General features: G+C 44.5%; 2 protein-coding genes across 6 annotated transcripts in view; both read right to left on the bottom strand.

Annotated features, from left to right (window-relative positions):
• Positions 1-1,172: 1,172 nt before the first annotated feature.
• Positions 1,173-14,508, bottom strand: FUCA1 (alpha-L-fucosidase 1). 2 transcript variants are annotated; one of them, XM_045898453.3, is made up of 8 exons: positions 14,064-14,508; positions 12,080-12,214; positions 10,072-10,209; positions 7,168-7,273; positions 5,474-5,674; positions 3,598-3,788; positions 2,157-2,256; positions 1,173-1,947 (listed from the first exon to the last, which is right to left on the bottom strand). In XM_045898453.3, exons 1-8 carry the CDS (start codon positions 14,438-14,440, stop codon positions 1,807-1,809), a joined length of 1,389 nt encoding a protein of 462 aa, XP_045754409.2. In that variant the 5' UTR covers positions 14,441-14,508; the 3' UTR covers positions 1,173-1,806. The 2 variants fall into 2 exon arrangements, with proteins under 2 accessions (XP_045754409.2, XP_045754410.1); XM_045898454.3 differs by lacking the exon at positions 14,064-14,508 and adding an exon at positions 13,262-13,920.
• A 17-nt stretch (positions 14,509-14,525) lies between these two features.
• The window catches only part of CNR2 (cannabinoid receptor 2), a 32,832-nt gene continuing 24,095 nt past the window's right edge, over positions 14,526-23,262 (bottom strand). For 3 of the 4 annotated variants that reach the window (XM_045898451.3, XM_064589764.1, XM_054513070.2), the window contains one exon: positions 14,526-20,829. In XM_045898451.3, the coding sequence (XP_045754407.1) occupies positions 19,702-20,784 (1,083 nt within the window). In that variant the 5' untranslated portion in view covers positions 20,785-20,829 and the 3' untranslated portion in view covers positions 14,526-19,701. The remainder of the gene's footprint in view (positions 20,830-23,262) is intronic. The other variant, XM_045898450.3, reaches the window with a different exon arrangement.

Below are 23,262 nucleotides of genomic sequence, written 5' to 3'. Positions count from 1 at the left end.
TGGCAGGCAGAGGGAGAAGCAGGCTCCCTGCTAAGCAAGGAGCCCGATGCGGGACTCGATCCCACGACCCTGAGATCATGACCTGAGCCGAAGGCAGACACTTAACCATCTGAGCCACCCAGGCGCCCCATGCAGTTGTTTTTGAATGTCCTAGTTTTTAATGTCTGCTCCCAAAAGGGGGAATATTTGGATGGGGGGGGCATCAGCCCTTTAAATCCACTGGAAGTCACTTCAGCCAGAGGAGGAACTTGCAGCAGTGGGGGGGGAGGGGTACAACAAAGTCGGCCCACCTCTTTGTCTATAGCTCTGTGATCAGAAGCAGCAATTAGAGATCAGGGCTCAAATCCCAGATATCTGGAGGACAGGGTCCTTTTTGCCCACGTTGGCTCCCACAAGCTGTGTGCAAGTTGCTCCAGAACATGTTCATGTCTGCCTGCTACATGCCTGGGGCTGGGGGATAGGTAGGTGAATTGACCAAAACCATAATTTATCATCCGAATCTTCCTCTGGAAGCTGGAGCCTTCGTAGACTCCGGACTTCTATAGGAGTTCCACCAAATCCTGCCAGTGTACTTGTCGTCTAGGTCGGAAGACAGATTCCTGGTGCCTCCTCTCTGCCATCTTCCCTGGATCCTCTTTAAAGACTTCATTCCATCTCACAAAGTTCAGTACATAGTGGTCTCATTATTATTCTAAGTATTTTCTAATTCCTTGTATGGTGCCTTCTTTGATCAGTGAGTTATTTTGAAGTGTGTTTTAAAATTTCCATATAGTTTTTTTTCCTCCCAAGTTTTTATTCTTTATGGTCCTTTAATTATGTTGCAGACATACAAGTCTGTATGATAATGCTCCTTTGGTATTTACATTTGTAAATATTCCATGTGCTTGAGAAAAACAAATATTCCTCAAATGTTGGGTAAAAATGTATAAACATATCTATTAAATAAAAAGGAAATAGAAAATCTGATTAGATCTATAATAATTAAAGGGGCTGAACTGATAGCCAACTCAAAAGAATGGTACTAGAAGTGAGAAGCAGAAAACCAAAGGAATTTTGTTCTTTGTTCTGCATTAAGGAGACTTGGCAAGTCCTTTTTTTTTTTTTTTTTAAACAGAAACAAATCTTTTCATAAACAGTCCATAAGAAACTGGGAGAAGAAAACTACAACATGCTTTTTGGTAGAAACGATCTGACATAAAAATTTATTTATTTGATATTTTAAAAAGCAGGGCAGAATCACATTCCTTTTCTTCATAAGATCACTGTAAACAGACTGACTTTCTGAGCCCCTAGTTTGCTTTGGAAACTTCCAAAGGGCTGATCACTAGCAGCCCTAGCAAGCCTTTTCCTTCCCTTCCAGGTTCTCTTCCTCTCCGAGTGGTGCTGGTGACAACTGATGCTAAAAACACAGCGTATGGTTGAACTTGCCAAATCCTTTTCACCTCCTTCCATAGGCAATAGGGTGACTTGGCTCATTCCTTATCTGAAGTCATTGATTAAGGAGACAGGTTTCAAACATAGAAAATGGAGGGAAGTTTCCGGGATAGATAATTTCCCAGGTTAGGAATAGAAGGATGAATTCAGAGCTTAACTGGTTATGCCTCCTGCTGATCAGGGAGAGGTATGCTAGCAATGGATCTCAGATCTCTGATCCATTGAGACATCAGTATAATGCACTCAGTTCCTTTGATTAAAATGTGTTGGAAAAGCCATCGCTGAGTAGAGAAGTAGTTTATTACAATGACGGTGCTATAAGAGGAAAACCAAAGCAGCAAATAGGAGGCAGTTCTGCCTGAACTCCAATGATCAATGCACTCCTGTCAGCTTGATAGTCCAACCAAACTCAACTGGCAGAGTAAAGAGTGGTAACTGGGGCAGATAAATGAGCAGACCTTCTTCTGGACCTGTGGACCACTTCAGATCTTTCTGGATCCCCAGCATTGTTATCTGCAGAAAGCAAAAGGGGATGTCGCACTGAGTACAGAATATGGCTTGAACATGATGGAAGACAGCCACACTGGGCCAGGGCAGGGCAGATAGTCTGGGGGGGGGTTGTCAATATAGGGGAGACCTGGGGCAGGAAGGAAGAAGTAGAAAAGACCTCCAATTCCTTTAGGAAAGGTACCTCTCGGATCGGACTGACAGAGGCTCCTCACCTGTGTAGTCGAGGTAGTTACAGGGGATACAAGGTTTAAGACTCCATTTTCTGGCCAGTGCAGGAAAATGGCATAAAGAGCTGTTCCTTTTGAGGTATACCTGGGAAGAAAAGAAAGGTCAGTGTCAGAAATACCTGGCTTGGGACCCTGACACATAGCCTCATATATCCCCCTTACAATTATCTACCGATCCCAACACCTTGGGTCTGCCAGTGCTATGAACTCAATACCTATTAAGGTCTGTGGGACCTTAATAGACATTAAGAAAAGGGGTGCCTGGGTGGCTCAGTCGTTAAGCGTCTGCCTTCAGCTCAGGTCATGATCCCGGGGTCCTGGGATCGAGCCCCGCATCGGGCTCCCCGCTCGGCGGGAAGCCTGCTTCTCCCTCTCTCACTCCCCCTGCTTGTGTTCCCTCTCTAGCTGTCTCTCTCTCTCTCTCTCTGTCAAATAAATAAAATAAAATCTTAAAAAAAAAAAAAAAAGAAAGCAGCCCTGTAAGACTCTTTCTGGGGATCGCTTCCATTTTCTCTCTCTATTGGGTTATAAGTTTTCTTTGAACATTTTTAACGCTCGCACTAGTTATTTCACACTGAAGCCATTTGCCTTTTTATTCAAATCTTTTTGCAACTCTAGATCAATGGGAAAATAACAGAGGACCCAATAAGATGTGCAGTGAAGATGGATTTGTTCTGAGAGTTCACCATGCTTAGAGAAGAGGGTGAAAATCACTAAATAGGAATCCACCCCAAACAGAAGGATGAACGGGTTTCCCCTGATGCAAAGAGCTATGTGGGATGGTACCACACGCGCAGATGCCTTTCACCGAACACTTTGCATGCACCTGGTGCTCTTTTGGGGCGCTTTACATAAATTAACACACTTCACCTCCGTAACAACCACAGGAAGCTAAGTATCATCACCCCATTTCACACTTGAAAAACACAGGCCCAAGGTCAAATAACTAGATCCATAAATCCAAGTTTGAATCACGACTTCTCCATGAGTTAGCTTTGTGATTCTAGGCAAGGTATAGAGCTGCCCTGGGTCCCCCTTCTCACCTGTAACATGGGGATACAGTATCCACTTGGTGGGATTGTTGAGGGGATTCAGTGAGTGGAAAGAATTTGGATTGGAGCCTTAAACACTGGAGGTGCTGTGCAAGCATTGGCTATTACTATTTTTAGGAGGCAGGGTAACAGGTCAAGTATATTCACAGACACTCTGTAGCTCCTCCTTTCACCAAGCCAACCATACCTCTCACTAGTCAAAGATATCTTGGTGGCTTAATACATAAATTGGGGTACAAATTTAACAGGAGAAGCACAGCTTTGGGGTTTCCTCAAGATGGCTTCTACCCTGGCTTGTAACACTGTGGACCCGAGGAGACGCCAGCTGGGGAGGGGCTTGTCCTGTTCCCGCACGCAGCAGAGGACAAGCTCACCACACGGACGTCGTGTTCCTTTCCAGTTGTATCCTCCATGGTTTAGAGGCATAGATAGCCTCCCCATTGATGTTCAGCCACTTCCCAACAGCAAGAAGTCTTTCTTGGAAGATGGGAACAATCAGTCCATCTTTAGTTGGTCCAATATTGAGAAGGTAGTTGCCTCCCAAGCTCACGGTCTGAACCAGTTCCTGGAGAGAAAAGAAACAATGAAATCCTAGTGACGACTGCCAAGCCCAGCATAACGCCTACAGCACACAGGTATTAAGAGAAGAAAAAGAATCTAGGGCACATTCTCTCCTTTGGTGAATATCCTTTACCCTTTTGAAAAGGCTATTTTTTGTCATCATAAAAGCAGGACGGGCTTATATGAGAAAACTGAAAAATCCTGCTACAAAGTGGAGAAATACATTAATTTGAATTCCATGGAGTAATCACGGGCCTGTGCTTCCCCGGGGGTGGCGTGCAGTGGAATGGGCCGTGCGTCGGCAGCACAGAGTGTGATCGGGGAAGCTGAGAACAAAGCACCTGGCTGTGATCACATGGAGCCGTGAGGAGAGTATGGGGGTCAGAGGACAGAGGTTCTTTTTTTTTTTTTTTTTAAAGATTTTATTTATTTATTTGAGACAGAGAGAATGAGAGACAGAGAGCATGAGAGGGGGGAGGGTCAGAGGGAGAAGCAGACTCCCCGCCGAGCAGGGAGCCCGACGCGGGACTCGATCCAGGGACTCCAGGATCATGACCTGAGCCGAAGGCAGTCGCTTAACCAACTGAGCCACCCAGGCGCCCCGAGGACAGAGGTTCTGAGTGGGTGCCAGGGAGACTTGGGGGACATGGAAGAGATATGCAGAATTTGGGACACTCTGTATGAAATGGGTGACATAAATGTGTATGCTGTCCCTTTGGAAAAACATGCTGTAAAGGGATATATTCTTCAAGGCTTCTGGAGTGGTGTGGTGTGCATGGTGTGTGCATGTGTGTGCGTGTTTACTGTGATCTCAAACGGGTACGCTTCAAGTGGACCCAGAAAAATTACATTCAAAAAACTGAAAAAAGACTGTGTTACAGGACCCCCAAAGACAGCACACCATCAACTTTTGATACTCCCTCTGGTCTTTTCCCTGTGCAGTGGAAATATATTTTATATAGTTGTGATAATCTGTAACTTAGTTTTTCATTCAAACCCTAGGCATTGACCTATATTACATTCATAAAAATTTTAATGGTTAAGGAAAATCCCCAAATCTACTTAAATATCCCTTTATGGCTGTAAGAAATTAAAACAACCCACATATCCAACTGCAAATAATTCTGGGAAGAACATCTCTATATGTAAGACTTTATTCTGTAATTACAATTATTTCCTTAGGACAGTTTTTTTTTTTAAAAGATTTTATTTATTTATTCATGAGAGAGAGAGAGAGAGAGGCAGAGAGAGAAGCAGGCTCCCTGCTCAGCAGGGAGCCCGATGCGGGGCTCAATCCCAGCACCCTGGGATCATGACCTGAGCCGAAGGCAGACGCTTAACCATCTGAGCCACCCAGGCACCCCCCCCTTTTTTTTTTAAGATTTATTTATTTATTTGAGGGGGGTGGAGGGGCAGAGGGAGAGGGAGAGAGAATACCAAGCAGACTCCACGCTGAGCGCGGAGTCTGATGTGGAGCTCAATCTCACAACTCCAAGGTCATGATCTGAGCTGAAACCAGAAGTTGGACGCTTAACCAACCCAGATGCCCCAGGACAGGTTTCTATGGGTATGTTCAATGACCCCAGGGGGTTCTATCGACCTGCACTTCCATCCAGAGTGCTCCCATCACTCCTAGTTAGAAGGCTAATTTGAGACAGTAGTTAACAAATAACTCACAGGTGCTCTTACCGAAATGATTTCACAGTCACTTGCAATGTCCCCCATCACCATGTTACGACGAAAGCCCCAGGAGATCTTGTCTATGGAGGTACACATTTCCCACTTGTGATCTGGCAAGATCTCTGGCTTGAATTTATCTTGACAGTTGTAGTATCCTCCATGGTGACAGGAAGTATTCTGACCCCACCGGTCATTTACCACTACCTGATCCTAAAAGAAGAGAGTACTGGGTCATCTGGGGTGAAACCACTTCGTTTCCTTACATAATGCAGTTTGGTAAATTGTGTATTTGGATATAATGAAGAGACCTGGTCTAGAACGGTTCTCAACTGGGGGCTATTTTGCTTAAGAGACTTTTGGCAAAGTCTAGAGACATTTTTGGTTGCCACCGTTGGGGTGGTGCTACTGCCATCTAGTGGGTGGAGGCCAGGCATTCTGTTAAACGTCAGAGGACAAACAAGACAGTCCCCTCACAACAAATTATCCAGCCCCAAATGTCAATAGCGTTGAGGCTGAGAAACCCTAGTCAAGCCACATGTAATGTCAGAGCTGGGAGAGCCTGTTTTAAAGATCATCTGGTAAACCACTTCTTCCATTAAAGGAGAAATGGGGAGAAGAAGACGTGCCCGAGGTCACACCCCCGGGCAGAGTTTCAGGAGGCTGGGACTGTGAATCAGGTATGTGAACTCAGCCCAGGATGCTTTCCACTACGTGGCCCTGACTTTCTTTTCCTAGGTAAAGAAAAGTCAGCAAATATTTTCTTTCCTTCAAATCTTTGCTGAACTATGAGAAATCATTATGCAGAATATCTTTTTTTTTAAAGATTTTTAAAAAATTTATTTGAAAGAGAGCATAGGCAGGGGGAGCAGCAGGCAGAGGGAGAAGCAGGCTTCCCGCTGAGCAAGGAGCGCGATGCGGGACTCGATCCCAGGACCCTGGGATCATGACCTGAGCCGAAGGCAGACACTTAAACGACTGAGCCACCCAGGCGCCCCTCAGAATATCTTAATGTTAATGATTAACACTACTATGATTCTTGTACTGGGGTATCCAAGGTGAATAAAACAGTTCTTGCCCTTAGAGATCCAGCACAGACTGGCTGAGTAGACAGGTATGTGGACAATATGACATCACATCAGAGTTATTTATCTAACTTAAATGGGGAACACTGATCCGGGTAGGTAGGATCCAGGTGTGATCTCACCTAATCTATGGTGGATGTAAGAGAAATGAAATTCCTTCTTGAGAGTTAAACTGCATAACCAGTGTAGATTGGATGAGGTCATAAATATTTGCATCTTATTCTTATCATTTCATTGTAGATGTTTTGTATATTAATTTTTTGGATGTTTTTCTCATTTATAATGTTTGCGTGCTTAATAGTTTATTTTACTTTCTCTAAGTCTCTGGGACTTTTACGTACTGCTTCTATTCTACTACTTAAATTTAACAAGCTGTATACCTCTGTTGTCGAAATCAAGAATTAAAGGAGAAAAAGAAAGCTTATACTCTAAGGAAGGTGGGGAAAAGAATTAAAGGAGAAACCTTTAACATCCACGAAGTCCCCTGGTCCCTACCACCTCCGTGTCACTACTGGTATTTATTATTGTTGCTGTTGTCACTGTTATTACTCCAGATCTTGGCTCCTTATTCTTTCTTTTCACATAACAGATAAATAAGAAAGAAGTCATGTAATCACATGCCTTGACTGGGCTATCATTGTAGAGCCAAGAAAGAAACACCGTAGAGTTCCAGTAAGTATCAGGACATTCCCACTCTCCATCAGACCAAAGCAAGTCAGGTTCATACCTGAAAGACACGTGATTAGGACAAAGTTTGTTATCTGAATCTATTCACAATAAAGTCTTATGGATCTGTTTTGTAACAGATATTTTAAGATTTTCTCCCATTTTGAAAGTACCATATAATTACCATGGTGCAGACAATGTAGAAAACTAAAGAGACAAAACAACACCATAACTCTGTTAAGGTCGCTCACATAACCACTGTTTAATATACAGTATTTTGGAACATTTCCTCCTAATCTTTTTTCGATGTCTTCTGAAAAAAATAGGGTTGTAATCAGTATATAAACAATTTGGTTTCCTTGCACCAGCTAATTCCAATGAAAAGAGTGGTGCTCCAGAACTATAGAATTAAGCTTCCTGCTTTTAAGATGTATTAACAAGTTAGGAAACAATAGATGTTGGCGAGGATGTGGAGAAAGGGGAACCCTCTTGCACTGTTGGTGGGAACGCAAACTGGGGCAGCCACTCTGGAGAACAGTATGGAGGTTCCTCAAAAAGTTAAAAATAGAATTACTCTATGACCCAGCAATTGCACTACTAGGTATTTATCCAAAGGATACAAAAATAGTGATTTGAAGGGGTATGTGCACACCAATGTTTATTAGCAGCAATGTCCACAATTGCCAAAATACGGAAAATAAAGAAGATGTGGCATACACTCACATACACACGTGCAGGCACACAGAGAGGAATATTACTGAGCCATCGAATACAATGAAATCCTGCCATTTGCAAAGATGTGGATGGAACTAGAATGTATTACGCTAAGTGAAGTCAGTCAGTCAGAGAAAGACAAATACCATATGATTTCACTCATAGGTGGAATTTAAGAAACAAAACACATGAACATAGGGGAAGGGAAGCCAAAATAAAATAGTTAAAGACAGAGAGAGAGGCAAACCATAAGAGATTCTTAACTCTAGGAAACAAACGGAGGGTTGCTGGAGGGGAGGTGGGTGGGGTGATGGGGTAACCGGGTGATGGGCATTCAGGAGGGCACGTGTTATGATGAGCTCTGGATGTTACATGCAGCTAATGAATCACTAAACTCTACCCTGAACCTAATAATACATTACTTATTAACTACAATTTAAATTTAAAAAATTATCTGTATTTTTAATTGAAAAAAATGTTTTAAGAGCTTGAACTATTTCAGGAAATGCATTGTTTTGGACAACTACCCAAAGCTTCAACTATAAGGGATCTCTACAGTCCACCTAAGCAACAGCTGCACCTTTCACATATTCCATTCTTTTTTTTTTTTAAAGATTTTATTTATTTATTTGAGACAGAGAGAATGAGAGAGAGAGAGAGCACATGAGAGGGGGGAGGGTCAGAGGGAGAAGCAGGCTCCCTGCCGAGCAGGGAGCCCGATGCGGGACTCGATCCAGGGACTCCAGGATCATGACCTGAGCCGAAGGCAGTCGCTTAACCAACTGAGCCACCCAGGCGCCCCTCACATATTCCATTCTGACCTCTATGTGGCATGAGTGTGTGTGTGTGCACGCACACATACCTATAAGGTAAGCATGATTATTCCCATTTAGAGAGCAAGAACTGGATGCTCAGCAGGGCAATTTTTTTTTTTTTTTAGGGCAATTTGTTTTAGGTGACAAAATTTACAAGCAATAGGAGCTCGAACTCAAATGCATATCTGTCGATGCCTGATCCTATGCTGTCCTCTGTAATCAGGACAGCAAGTGGACTCCAGGGAAAAGCTTACCTGTCTAAGAGGCAAGTATAATGCAGATGGTCTGTGTTTTACTGTGGACAAGAAACTGTACTAGGCACTTTATACTCATTACCTCATTAGTTGTCACAACAACCCTGCGGTGTATATTATCCCCATTTCACAGATAAAGCAACTGAGATCTAGAAAGATTAAGGAGTTTATTCAAGGCCACACAGCCAGCAAGAGAAAGAAGTGGACTTCAGATCCAGTTCTGTCTAATTCCAAGCCTCTGCTGGTCTCTTACAACCTACTATTTCCCTAGGGAGGTCACCTGGATGCAAGGAATTTTGTTTTGGTTTGGTCTAAAATGAAAATCCAGGAAGAGATGGCTGCGCCTGCCTAGAGCTTTAAAGGTCCACCATCCTCTATGAGCCAGCCCCCAGGTGCAAGGGCAAATTAGAAATAAAGCATGGTGAAGACTAGTGATGAATCCCAATGTGAAAGTGATCATTTTAAGAAAAAAAAATGATAACACCACCCTTATTCTGTACCAGGCAAGGTGACAGATACTTTTCACATGTTATTCTGAGCCCTGTATCGAAGGCATTATTTCCCTACTTTACCGACTGAGACCCTGAGGCTCAGAAGGGTGGTTCTTTAAGGCTGGTGAGTAACAAGAGCCAGGATTCAAATGCAAATCTTGCCAGATGCCAAATCTTTTGTTGGGTCCTTGGGGCCCTGTTGCCCCTCTCCAAGGTCCTGACAAAGAAACCAGCATGCAAGGAGGGACTGAAGTTTTGACTTAAAAACTTAAAACCCCCACCCTCGGTTTGTTTGTTTCAATCTACAAAAGCAATATGACCACATTAGGGGAGTTTTGAACAGTAGGAGGAAAAAATATATTCTGTCTTAATGCAAACCACTATTTTCATTTTGATGTCTTACAGATTTTTGTCCACATTCCTTCCTTTCCCCCTCCCCCAAACTTAACAGTATCCTATAGGAAGCTCTGATTTCACTGATAAAAGTCATAAGGACAAAAACATGTGTGTGTGTGTGTGTATATATATATATATATATATATATATATATATATATATATTTTTTTTTTTTTTTTTTTTTTTTACCTGTTAACAAGGTCATATAGCTCTGGCATTGTTTTTGCACGGACAAAATACTGTGTTTTGAAGCCATTTTTCTTATCAAGTAGGTAGAGTGGGTGGAACCATTCTAAAAGTGAGTGATAGAGTCCGTAACGTATGTTCCTTAAACAGAAAAACAGAACAGCAAATGTCCATTAAACAAAGAAAAAATAATGTAGTTTAAGAAAAACCAGTGGCAGCATTTTTACATCTCAGTGAAACTCACCAGTAAGGGTGTGCAGGGGCAAGTGGGATCGCAACCATTTCCTTAAATTATCTCTTATCATTAACTTAAACAAAAGGACTGGGTTTTTGATCACACACAGGATTACTTTCTATACATAAATACCTTAACATCAAATGTCACTTTTTAAAAAGATTTTATTTATTTATTTGGAGAGACAGGGAGAGAGCACAAGCAGTGGGGGGAGGGCAGAGGGGGAAGCAGACTCTCCACCGAGCAGGGAGCCCGATGCGGGACTCAATCCCAGGACCCGGAGATCATGACCTGAGCCGAAGGCAGATGCTTAACCGACTGAGCCACCCAAGAGCCCCTCAAATGTCATTTAAACCATCTTTTATCTATGTCCATTATCTCAGTAATAATACACAGTCCTTTTTAAAAACTGTTTTCTCTGTCAGTCGTAAGAATACATATTGTAGAGATACTGGAAAATAGAAAAAAGTATAAAGAATAAAACATCCCAAATCTCATCACTCGGAAATAATCATTAGTAACATTTTCTACATAGTTGAAATTAATGAACATGGGTTTATTGTTTCATTTAAGATTTACTAACAGTTCTTAACATTAAAATGTTAAGAATTCTCAACCAAAATGAAAAAGAGTCAAAGTGACCTATTTTTGTACACAATAAAACTTGTTTGGAGTTATGAATGGTGAGTGTCACAGACACGCCACCCTGCAGTGAGAAGTAAGGATAACATTGCAACAGCACAGATAAGACAGAAAGAATTAGAGTTAGATATTTCATCATAAGACTCGGGGACTAAATAGATACAAAGAAGGTAAAAATCAAGGATCATAAAGTCCAGTCTAATCAACATCTGACTTTTATAGCAGGACTGTTTTTGCTTTGCAGGACTTTGTGCACAGCACTGGGAAACTGAATATTGACCAGGTGACCAGAGTCAGCAGATGCTTTCTTTATGGGCCACATAGCATTTTAGTCTTTGCAAGCCTTGCGGTCTCTATTCCAACTCTGAAATTGTAACTTGAAAGCAGCCACAGACACAACACACAAATAAGTGGGTGTAACTGTGTTCCAATCAAACTTTATTTATACAAACAGGTAGCTGGCCTACTCCTTAAGTAAGGCATCAAGTTTACCAAATCACAATAAAGCTGAGATGGGGTAAAGTACAAATACCACTTTTCCTCTCTATAGGTAATCATACCCAGAGCTGTAAGGTCCCAAACCAGAATAACTGGTTCAAATCCCACCTTTGCCACTTCCAAGCTATTTGATCTTGGGAAGTTACTTCTTATTAAGTGGCAAACATTAGGGAGCATCAATTAGAATCAACCAAGCTGCTCCTTACCTCACTTTCTGGCTCCCTTAACTGCCACCTTTGTCAGTTCCCTCTTGACCTAGGATTCATCCAAACTTTCTCTGAATACCCACAGAGCTGCATGTTGACAGCTGAGGGGGACACAAAGATGACAGAGCCAGTCCTTCATCAGACACTGGAAAAGGCCTTGGGTTGGAAGGCCTTCCAGAAAGAATCCTTCACAGAATGCATATGAGGCACTGTGGTCTACACTGGGTATCCCTCACCTAAACAGGGCCATGAACTTCTCTGATGATACCACCTTCGGTCACATGAAAAGTGCCGAGCATCAAACACTGCTAATGCAAAGGCCAGAAACCTTCAGGTTTACTCACTACATGCAAACTTAGAAAACACACGAGAGCACAGAGGAATGATAGATCAAAAGAGATGACAAGAGTAACCATCTGTAGATACTTACCTCTTCCGGAGGGCTTTTCCCAACTCACCCACCAAATCACGATGGGGACCCACATCCTTAGAGTTCCAGTTCCAAGATACAGGGCTTGGCCAGTTTGTGAAGCCTTCGTGGTGCTTTGTCGTTAGGACTACATACCTGTGGACAGCAGAACTACATGAGCAAAGGAAGCAGGTGGTGGGCCAGAAGCATGAGCTTACCCAGCATGCCTGAGGTTTTATAAAAGGTTGGGAGAACTTGACCACAGGAAATGTCCTTGCATGCGTGACTGTGTTGGTGATACCCAAGGAGTCGCTACAGTCACATCGCCCCGTGGGTACTGTTCCAGGAATGGAAGCAAACTTAAGGAAGCCAGAGTCCTTAGTCCCCAGCCAAGGAGGAGGCCCAGAGGGAAGGAAGGAGTAAGGGAAAAGAAGTGCACCTTAGCTCTCTCGTTCTGGAAATAGCAGAGGATAGAAAAGTAAAACAAAAGGTCATATGAACTGCCTCTCATTTACAGAGGTGACAAAAGACCAAAAGAGCTGGAGAGAAAAGTGCAGTGTTGAAATAACACTCAACATTTCATTTGCTCATATGGCAGAAAACCCCATGATGCCTGCACATGATAATTTAATCACTGGCTGGTGTGGGGAGCTCCAAAGCTTTAAGGGCCTGTTAGTATTTCAGCCTTTGTGGGCTCCATTCCTCTCTGTGGCATATTCTTTTTCTTTTTAACCCTTTTTAAAATGTAAAAATCGTCCTCATCTCATGGAATTTACAGAAACAGGCAGAGGACCTATCTCTCTGGCCAGTTTGCAAACCCCTGGTATGGTGAAAGGAACCTTTGCCTTGGAGTCATGAGATTTGGACATAGGACATTAGTTCCCTTCCTCTACCTGGGCTTGTCACCTGGGCCACAAAATAAGGGGCCTGGACAAAGGTCTCCCAGATTTCAATTTTTTTTTTAATTTGTAAATTAGGGATCTCTAAGGCTCCTATTAGACAGTGACCACCACCTGTGTTTATTTGAGTCTTATATTCCCATTCATTTATCGGCAAACACTAAACATCAGCTGTAAATTTTCTTTAGTACAAGAAAACTTGTCCAAGGGAAACTAAAACCCAGGAGGTGACTGAGGAGATAAGGTAAGGGTGGAAGACCGCTCTAAGCCAGGAGCTGGAAAACCTCCCTGCCTCCGTTCTTACCCTCCTCCAACCCGCTTCCCTCCTGGCCGCCAAGCTAACTCTTCTAGAAGCTGGGGGCAACCATTCTCCGACTTCACATCTGACAACATACTGCCCTCGAGGATTAGTCCTTCCGGATTGGCCCCAGCCTTCAACAGCCTCTCCCTTCCCCACTTCAGCACGCCACGCCACACTTTCTTCTCTGAATCCTCCGCACGCAAGCTTAGACAGCTCTCAAAATAGTTCAAACATCTCTTGGGCACTCTCTGTGTGCAAGGCATTGAGAAGAGCAGGTGAGTGAGAATCGGTCCCGTTGTCCAAATATACTGCGCACTTTCTTTCCCTCCCTTTTCCTCTGGGAGACGTTAGAGCTGAAAGGAACTAATACAACCCCTTTGTATCACCATGGAAGGAGGCTGCAGGGAGGTGACAAAACGCCAGACCAGTGGATGAAAATTCTGGAATCCTGATTGTCTTGATGACCTGGAAGGGACATTAGGTATCACACAGCTCGACCGTCTCGATATACAGGCGTAGACACCGAGGGCTTTCCAGCCCACCACCTCCCCGAAAACCTTTACTGTTTTCTAACCCTCAAGCAGACGCGCCTCCTTCGCGTGATCGATCAGTCGTGCCACATTCAGGTCTGCATCCTTCGGGAGGCAAATCACAGGACCCGCGGGCACCCGAAGTCAGACCGGCAGCTGAGCGACCCCGGGCGAGCCGGCTCGTCTCCCCCACTCCGCCCCCACTCGGTCCCCACCTGCCTAACGTCAGGCCGAGCCGGGAAGGGGGCTCCGCCGGTCCCCGCGGCGACACTCACTTGGCCCCGGCCGCCTGGAAAAGGTCGGTCCAGGCTTCCGGGTGGAAGAAGCGCGCCGTGAACTGCGGCCCGAAGTCGGCGTAGCTGAAGCCGGGCGGGTAGTTGTCGCTCATGAACTGCTCGTACTGCGGCAGCCCCTCGCCCTTCCAGTGCCACCAGAACCACTCGCTGCCCCAGGCCGGCACCGAGAACACGCCCCAGTGAACGAACACCCCGAACTTGGCCTTGTCGAACCAGTCCGGGAGCGGCCGGGCGTCCAGACTCCGCCAGTCCGGGGTGTAGCGGCGCGGACGCTGGGCCCCGCGCACGTACGCCGCTCGGAGCACCAGCAGCAGCAGCAGCAGCAGCCGCCCGGGGCCCACCGCCCTCGACTTCATGTCGGAGGTCCGCGTCGCTGCCTCCGAGCCTCCACCGCCGCCTCTTAACGCGCAGGTATAGGCCGCGCGGTTCCGCCCACTCTCACTAATGATTGGCTCGGAAGGGAAAGGGGGCGTGTCAACCCAGGCTGCTTGGCGACGGTCTTCCCCTCCGGCTCGGCCGTTCCTGCAGCGCCCCCTGGCGCTCAAAGGGAGAAAAACACAAAGCGTCGTTGACCGCGCTCCGCGGAGGGATGAACGAACACTGGGGAAGAGACCTCACAGCGGGGTTCAGTCGTGGGGGTGTGAAAGGCCCAGTGCGTGCCGAGAGCTGGGGGTAGTCCATTTTGCTATTGGGAGCCATAGGGGACATCTTGAACTGTAGTATAGAAGAGCAAGGAGGCAGGAATACCAGATGGAAAGGCATTGTGACAGTCCTGGCAGAAATAACGGGGAGGAGGGATGGGGGAAGGAGGTATTACCAGGGAGCGGAGGGAGAAAGGTGGGCACTGAATGAGGAAGAGCCTCTGTGATCATTTTGCCTGTCTAATATTTACTGAGCTTGCTTTGGGAATTCTGAGGCAATACAAAGAGCTTAATGTCTAATTGGGAAAATAAGACCCATGCACAGACTGCCACAAAAGAACGTATTTATAGTAGCAGGGTGAGAAAATCGAGAGCCCCAGGCCCAAGGAGTGCCCGTGTCAACCTTCTCTGCCAGGGAGGTCACCGGTTCCTCTACAATTTGTACACGCTCTGTGCTCAAACAGGAAGTGAGGTCATCAGGTGGGGAAGGTCTAATGACTCCACCTGGCACAGCCAGTCCTCACCTATCAGCGAGAGAACTGCAGCATGTCAGAGTCTCTGAAGGGACTTTGGCGATCCTCGACACTATCCCCTTCCCTACTCTTCCCATTTTGCGGAGGAGGAAACTGAGACCCACAGAGGGGATTGGAGGCGCCCAAGATCACACTGCTAGTTTGAGCAGGGTTGGGACCAGAATCCAAGGATCCTGGTGTGCAATCTGTGCCTCTCAAAAAGCCCTTCCCTCTTGCACCCTCGGAGGTTGTTGGGCCCTGTGTTGACAGAACCAAGCACTTCCTCATTTTAGGAGTGATAAGGAAACACAGTAGCTGTTGCTCGTCGAACAGCTATTTTATTTTCGGTGTTTCTTTCTCCCCAAGATTATGTTGAAATAGTGCCCAGAGCAGTGAGCAGGGATACCTCAAAAAAACAAAACAAAACAAAACCCATTTTGTTTGCACACACCTTCTAGCGATCAGACTGACTAATGGTCTTTGATGTTAGAGAACTCATCATGGGGAAGATAAAATGGGACACTGTGACCTTCACTTCTCCTTATCCTCATAACCAACATGTAAATCTGCAGGGACAGATGAGAGACATGACAACAGAGTGGACAAAGCTGGAAATTGGGAAACACGCATGTCTAGCACTGGATACCACCTTGTTGGGGCTTCTTGGGCAAGTCTTGTCCACTGTCTGGGTCCGTTCCCTCATCTGAACAATGAGGGCAGCTCTCTGTCACATCCAGGGTCCCCTTTCTCTGCTTGCTCTCCTCCATAAACTAGTTCTCTATTTAGAGCAGAAATGGAGTGTGAATGTGAAAAGAGAAATAGAGGAAGTGTGGAAGTGCATTTAATTCAATGATTTTTAAACTCTAGTTTTATTCATTAAACATTAAATATTTACTGAGTATGGATATATGCCAGGCACTTGGGCATTTTCTTTGAGAAAAGGAAAAAAAGACCCCACCAATGAATAAAGAAGGGTATGCCCAAACTTTAAGGAATCACAAATTTACCTTAAAAACTCATGCCATGTCTTTGCCTTACAAAAATATAGGTATCTGGATTAAAATAAATTTTGATATTCCAAAATGCTTTTCGGGAGCAGTTTGATTCCACAGATATTGACCCGTTCTCTTAAGACTCTATGCTGTTGGGCACCTGGGTGGCTCAGTCAGTTAAGTGTCTGCCTTGGGCTCAGGTCATGATCCCAGAGTCCTGGGATTGAGTCCTGCATCGGGCTCCCTGCTCAGTGGGGAGTCTGCTCTCCCTTTGCCCCTCCCCACCCCTCTCTCCCCTGCTCATGCTCTCTCTCTCTCTCTCTCTCAAAAATAAATAAAATATTAGGGGCGCCTGGGTGGCTCAGATGGTTAAGCGTCTGCCTTCGGCTCAGGTCATGATCCCAGGATCCTGGGATCAAGTCCCACATCAGGCTCCCTGCTCCTTGGGAGCCTGCTTCTCCCTCTGCCTCTCTCTCTCTCTCTGTCTCTCATGAATAAATAAATAAAATCTTTAAAAAATATATTAAAAAAAGACTCTATGCTATTATCAACAATAGCCAAATTATGGAAAAAGCCCAAGTGTCCATCGACTGATGAATGGATAAAGATGTGGGATATATATAATGAAATATTACTCAATCGTCAAAAAGAATGAAATCTTGCCATTTGCAATGACATGGATGGAGCTAGGGTGTATTATGCTAAGCAAAATAATTCAGTCAGAGAAAGACAAATACGGTATGATTTCACTCATATGTGGAATTTAGGAAACAAAACAGATGAACATATGGGAAGGCAAAAAAAAAGTGAGAGGGAAGCAAACCATAATAGACTTAACAAAAGCAAACAAACTGAGGGCTGATGGAGGGATGTGGGTGGGGGATGGACTAAAAGGGTGGTGGGTATTAAGGAAGGCGCTTGTCATGTTGAACACTGGGTGTTACATGTAAGTGATGAATCACTAAATTCTACTCCTGAAAACAATATTACACTATCTGCTAACTAACTAGAATTTAAATAAAAATTTTGAAGAAAAAAAAGGCTCTATGCTGGATTGTCAAGGAGCACTGGGGACCAAGAGATGAACGTGGAGCTCATCTCATGGGGAAAGACTAGCAAGTGACTGCCACTTAACACAGTCCATGATATGGGCTGTAATTGAGTAGTTGACTTTGTCCTTGGGGGCTGTACTGAGTTGAATAATGTCCCCCCCAAATTTCATGTACACTCAGAACCAGTGAATGTTTCCTTATTTGGAAATAGTCTTTATAGATGTAATTTGTTAAATTAGGATGAGGTCATACTGGATTAGAATGTGCCTTAATCCAATGAATGACATCCTTAAAAAAGGACACCAAGAGATAAGGTGGGGAGAGGAGTGTCCTATGAAGATGGAGGTAGAGATTGGAGTTATCTTGCCACAAGCCAAAGAACTTCAGGAGCTGCCAAAAGTTGGAAGAAGGAAAGAAGGATACTCTCCTTGAACCTTTGCAGGGAGCATGCCCCTGGTCATGCCTTGATTTTGGACTTCTAGCTTCCAGAAGCTTCCATGAAAGAATAAGTTTCTGTCGTTTTAGGCCACTTGGTGGAAAAATGTTTTTTTAAAGGTTTCTATTTTTAAGTAATCTCTCCACCCAACGTGGGGCTTGAACTCACAACCCTGAGATCAAGAGTGGCATGTTCCACCAACTGAGCAGGACATAAAATGAAGTAGGTTGAGAAATAATGGTGAGTTAAGATTGCAGCAATCTGATGTTATAGAAATCAAGTATTATTCCTAATCAAGCAGCATTTGGCTGAACTAGGCCAGGAGGTTAATGGTAAAGGCGGCAGGCTGTGGAAACCCCAGCTTTGGATACATATCGGCAGTGTGATCTCAGACAAGTGATTTTGCCTCTTAAATGTTTCCTTATCCATAAAATGAGGGTACCAGGACCCTTGTGGTCAGGTTATTGTGGAGACTAAGTAAAATACTTCATTTGAAAGCACTTATCCCAGTGTGTGGCACATAGTAAAGATTCTATAAAAGCCAGCTGTGGCATTTACGACCAGAGCACATAGTAGGTACCCTACCTAAAGTTGCCTCAGTGAATCCCTATCACATGACTTTGATGATTTCCTTCATTGTACCACCAGGAATTATCTTCTTTAGTGGCTGTCTTCCCACCTGAATGTAGAATGTAAGCCCCATTAGACAGGGGCAGAGTCTTGTTTATGGCTGCACAACCAGGACCTAGCACAAAGCCTGGCACGTATTTGTGAGAGGGGTGCATTAGTGGACACCTTGTCTTGTAAATAGTAAGTGAATATTTTTAATATTCCTGTTTAATCAATATCTTTCCTTTTATTCTGTCTATGGTCCCACAAATTTCATTAGAATTCCTGTTATCCTCTGCACCAACAATTTCTCTAGTCTATTGTTTTAAGTAAGCTGCTTTGGTAGGAACCTACCTTCCCTGATAAGTAAAATATGGATGTCCTGGAATCTTCAAAAGCATGGGGCTATGTTCTTGCTGGAGATAATGGACTGTGGGATGTCAGTCCCATGCCTGGCACGTAGTAAGGGAATTTCCCCCTCCTCCCACTTGCTCTGTTTATTTTTTGTTATATGGGTGTGGAGGAGACAAAGGAGCTGAACTGAGGGGCAACTGGGAACAATTTGGGGGTTTATGAAATCTTAGTGAATGTCTTCCTTTTTCTTGGAGTTAGACTGTTGCCTGCTTCCAGTGGAAGGACTTCAGAGGGTCCACAAAATTCTCTGAAAATTCTGTGTCTCAACCAGTCCCAGCCTCCCCTGTATTCCCCAGGAACCTAGGAGGTCACCGCGGCCGTGAATGGAGATTATCAGAATGTCAAGTGGGGCCATTGCCCTAATAACAAGATTCCCTGAACTAGAGGCTTGTCAATTAGCTGTGAAAGAGGTGGATCAACACTCTTGATCCTTATTGTATCAAAGTTTTTGATCCTCAGTAGGAAAAGGTGACCAGAAAATGGGGTCTTTCATTGCCTTAGAGCCAAGGAGATCCCAAGAATCAAGCAAGAACGGGGTTGGCCAGCCATCCCATCTGACATCTTGAGATGCCAGGAAAATAATCCATTCATCTCAGATTTCCTCTGAGTCTCTCATTGCTGAGCCTGAAGGCTCCATCTGGCTCCTGTGGTCTCTGGAGGATGCAAGCACTAAGCCATCTTGTCGGGGAGGTTCTCCTAACCCAAACGTGCACTGAGCCTGCTCAAGCCTCTCGCTTGAGCACCACTTCTCACAGGGCCTAGCTATCCAACAGTCTGTGTGCAAATAGGCACGGCCAGGCTACCTGCCAGGGTCATTGCCATCAGTCATCAGTGAAAAGGGGTAAGTGTCCAAGCCCTGGGGCCTGGCTCAAATAAGACAATAGGATCAAGGCTGCTCTCTCTCCTCCAGGGAGCGAAATGATTCTGACTCAGTTTGTTTAAAACTGTGAAAGAGGACTCATCAGCATTCAGAAAAGTTTAGTCCTCTGGAATCTGGCCACGGGGTGATTTTCACATCAGCCTCTGTCTCAGTGACTGAGGACCTTGGGACTTCTTTGTTTCCTTCAAGTCCGAGTCTTCTCAGATGTTTCCTCCAGTGGGCCAGCCAGTGATGGGCAGAGGAGCGGATCTCCCCACTCCGCAGGGCATAGATGATGGGGTTGACCATGGAGTTGACAAGGCAGAGCAAGGAGAAGAAGGCGAAGACCTTCTTGACCTGGTTGCTTAGGGTGGTGGTCAGGCTGTAGACCATGAGGGCCAGTACCGGGAGCCAGCATATGAAAAGCACAGCCAGCACCACCCCCAGGGTCTTGGCCAACCTCACATCAAGCCTCATTCGTGCCATTCCTGGCACCTGCCTGTCCTGGTGTTCAGCCAAGCTGGCTACATGCTGATGGGCCTTCCAGAGGACATGCCCATAAGTGTAGATGATGCCAGAGAAGAGGAAGGCAATGAACAGGAGCCAGCCCAGGAGATAGTCATTGGGGATCAGGGGGAAAAGCTCAGAGCAGGGACTAGGACAGCAAGTCCATCCCATAAGGGGCAGGTAGGAGACCAATGCTGAGAGGACCCACATGATCCCCAGAGTTGCCAGTGCCCTCCCCCGGGTGAGTAGGGCTTTGTATGTAGGTGGGTAGCACAGACAGAGGTAGCGGTCAATGGCGGTCAGCAGTAGACTGCCTACAGAGGCTGTGAAGGTCATGGTCACACTGCCAATCTTCAGCAGGAAGACAGCCTTGGAATCCATGCCATGGAAGACGTGGAAATTCACAAAGTTGCAAGCAAAGATCACACTGGCCAGGAAGTCAGCCACAGCCAAGCTGCTAATGAACAGGTATGAGGGCTTCCTGCGGAGCCGGTGGGAGAACAGGATCAGGTAGAGCACAGCCAGATTCTCCAGGGCACTTAGCAGGGCAAGGGAGGTACACAGCACAGCAATAGCTATCCTTTGGGAATTGTTCAGGACCATGTACTCTTTCATGGGGTTGAAGTCCAAGCCATCCTTACAGCCATTGGCTGCCTCCATCACCCAGCGTCTCTCCATGGGGAGGGTCCCTTGGCTCCTGTTGAGCTTGCCAAGAAGGCTTTGCTGTAGTACAATGAGAAGAAAGGAGTCTTTTTCAATTAGTGCAATAATGACTTCACACAATCAATAGCTCTAGACAAACCCTTTACCTGTGTAGATGAATCATATGCTGAAATAGCAGTTTATATTTTGTTCCTTTATATTTTGCCCTCTTTCCATTCTACTGGGTCACTAGATCTTTCTGGTTGCCTTAGTAGAGGTATGTGGGAATTCAAGAAGCAGAAGTGGCCTGTGCGGTTTTTAGTCTTTTGTTTCCAAAAAGACCAATCCTGAGACTTCCCTTTGAAAGTAAGAGAAAACCCAAGGGCCAAAAACCAAGAGGAAATCAAAACCAAGAAAAAAATGGAAGCCAGAATGATGAGATGGAGGGGATTTTTCCATTGGTATTCTGTTCTGTTTTGTTTTGTGTGCCCATCTTGATAAGTAAGATGCTGAAGTTTTAACAACAAAGACAAGACTTTGGCTTCACACCAGCAGCATTGACAGATAAAATATAAGAATCCAGATAAATCTGAATGTCAGATGACTAATCTTTTTTTTTAATAAGTATGTTCTAAATATTGAGAAACACCAAACCAGAGCACCCAAATATTGTATGGGACATCATTAGATACGATTAGAAAGCAAACTTGAAATTTCTCCAGAGGAATATACTTTCTAGCCAGGTCACACAAGTTTCCCACATGAAGCGGCCTATGGAATTTGAGCTCTCAATGCAAAATAACAAAATGTATAAGGACATGTGAACAAGGGCGCCTGGGTGGCTCAGTTGGTTAAGCGACTGCCTTCGGCTCAGGTCATGATCCTGGAGTCCCCGGATCGAGTCCCACATCGGGGTCCCTGCTCAGCGGGGAGTCTGCTTCTCCCTCTGACCCTCCCCCCCTCATGCTCTCTCTATCTCATTCTCTCTCTCAAATAAATAAATAATATCTTTAAAAAAAAAAAGGACATGTGAACAAGAGTTCACAGAAATGTCAGACAGTAGAATGAGACTTTCAAGGACTTCATGTCATTCTTGGGAATATGTTTAATATAATTAAACAATAAGGAATCAAAACCATGAGTACATAATGGGAGACTGTCTAGGCAGATTTGAAAAAGAATCAAGTAGAATTTCTAGAAGTGAAAAAAAAGTCTTTGGAAAAAGAACTCTTAAATGTAGGTGAAAGAACAGAACAGATTAGTTGGAAAGCATTGATCCAGAAGGAAGATCTGAAGAGATTTCTTAAAATGCAGCACAAAAAGACAAAGAGATGGGACAGATAAAAGAGAGGTTAAGGATTGAATGAAAAGGGGCGCCTGGGTGGCTCAGTTGGTTAAGCGACTGCCTTCAGCTCAGGTCATGATCCTGGAGTTCCTGGATGGAGTTCCTGGATCGAGTTCCTGGATGGAGTTCCTGGATCGAGTCCCGCATCAGGCTCCCTGCTCGGCAGGGAGTCCGCTTCTCCCTCTGACCCTCCCCCCTCTCATGTGCTCTCTCTCTCAAATAAATAAATAAAATCTTAAAAAAAAAAAAGGATTGAATGAAAAGTCCTAAAATATACCTAACTGGAGTTTCAGAAGGGAAAAATAGAAGTGGGTGTGGGCATTGGGGAGGCCATAGAGGGGGTTGCTGAGAGTGGAGAATTGTCCAGAATTTTCCTTAGATTCAGAAATCACAGTGAACTACAAGCAGAATTTTATTTTATTTTATTTTTTTTTAAAGATTTTATTTATTTACTTGAAAGAGAGAGAACATAAGCAGAGGAGAGGGGCAGAGCGAGAAGGAGAAACAGGCTCCCTGCTGAGCAAGGAGCTTGACACAGGGCTTGATCCCATGACCCCAGGATCATGACCTGAGTCAAAGGCAGACACTTAACCAACTGAGCCACCCAGGCGCCCCTACAAGCAGAATTTTAAAAACAAACTAATTCCACATTCACATATATCATAATAAAACTTCAGAACACCAACGACAAAGAAAAAAATTAAAAGCAATCAGAGGGAAAGGACACAATACCAGCAAATGAATCATAATGAAACTTAAAACCACATTTTCTAACATCAACAACAGAAGCCAGAAGAAAGGCAGGGGGAGTGGAACTAAACTATAACTCAGACTAAAGAAATACAAGTAGAGTTGTCGACGAACAGACCTTTACTGAAGGAACATCTAAAGGGTATGCCGTCAGCAGAAGGAAATTCTTCATAGAGGGAAGAACAGAAAGGCAAGAAGGAATTGTGAACAAATAAGTTTCTAAATGTATGAGTAAGTAAAAACAGATGTCTATATAAAGCAATAATAATAACGCTAATGACTCTTTCAGAGGGTATAAAAACAAAATGGAAGTGAAATTGTGAATGACAGTAAACAGTAACATAAGCCAAGAAAGAGATGGAGATGAAGCTTTATTTAGACTACCTTAGGCTTTTAAAAATCAAGCATCATCTCTTACC

This window comes from Mirounga angustirostris, unplaced genomic scaffold (assembly GCF_029215605.1).
Source record: "Mirounga angustirostris isolate CCGP_5_RB_7025 unplaced genomic scaffold, mMirAng1.0.hap1 SCAF_4, whole genome shotgun sequence".
Taxonomy (NCBI): Eukaryota; Metazoa; Chordata; class Mammalia; order Carnivora; family Phocidae; genus Mirounga; species Mirounga angustirostris.
Note: the sequence above shows the minus strand (reverse complement) of the source record. Positions and strands in the feature narration are given on the sequence as shown.

What these genes read in the sequence shown, in the direction of transcription:
- FUCA1 (XM_045898453.3), bottom strand. Translation starts at nt 14,440, where the DNA reads ATGAAGTCGAGGGCGGTGGGCCCCGGGCGGCTGCTGCTGCTGCTGCTG. An exon ending in CTATATGACCTTGTTAACAG is followed by an intron (nt 7,274 to 10,071) that starts GTAAAAAAAAAA and finishes CGTGTCTTTCAG; the next exon opens with GTATGAACCTGACTTGCTTT. An exon ending in TAACTACCTCGACTACACAG is followed by an intron (nt 1,948 to 2,156) that starts GTGAGGAGCCTC and finishes TGCTTTCTGCAG; the next exon opens with ATAACAATGCTGGGGATCCA.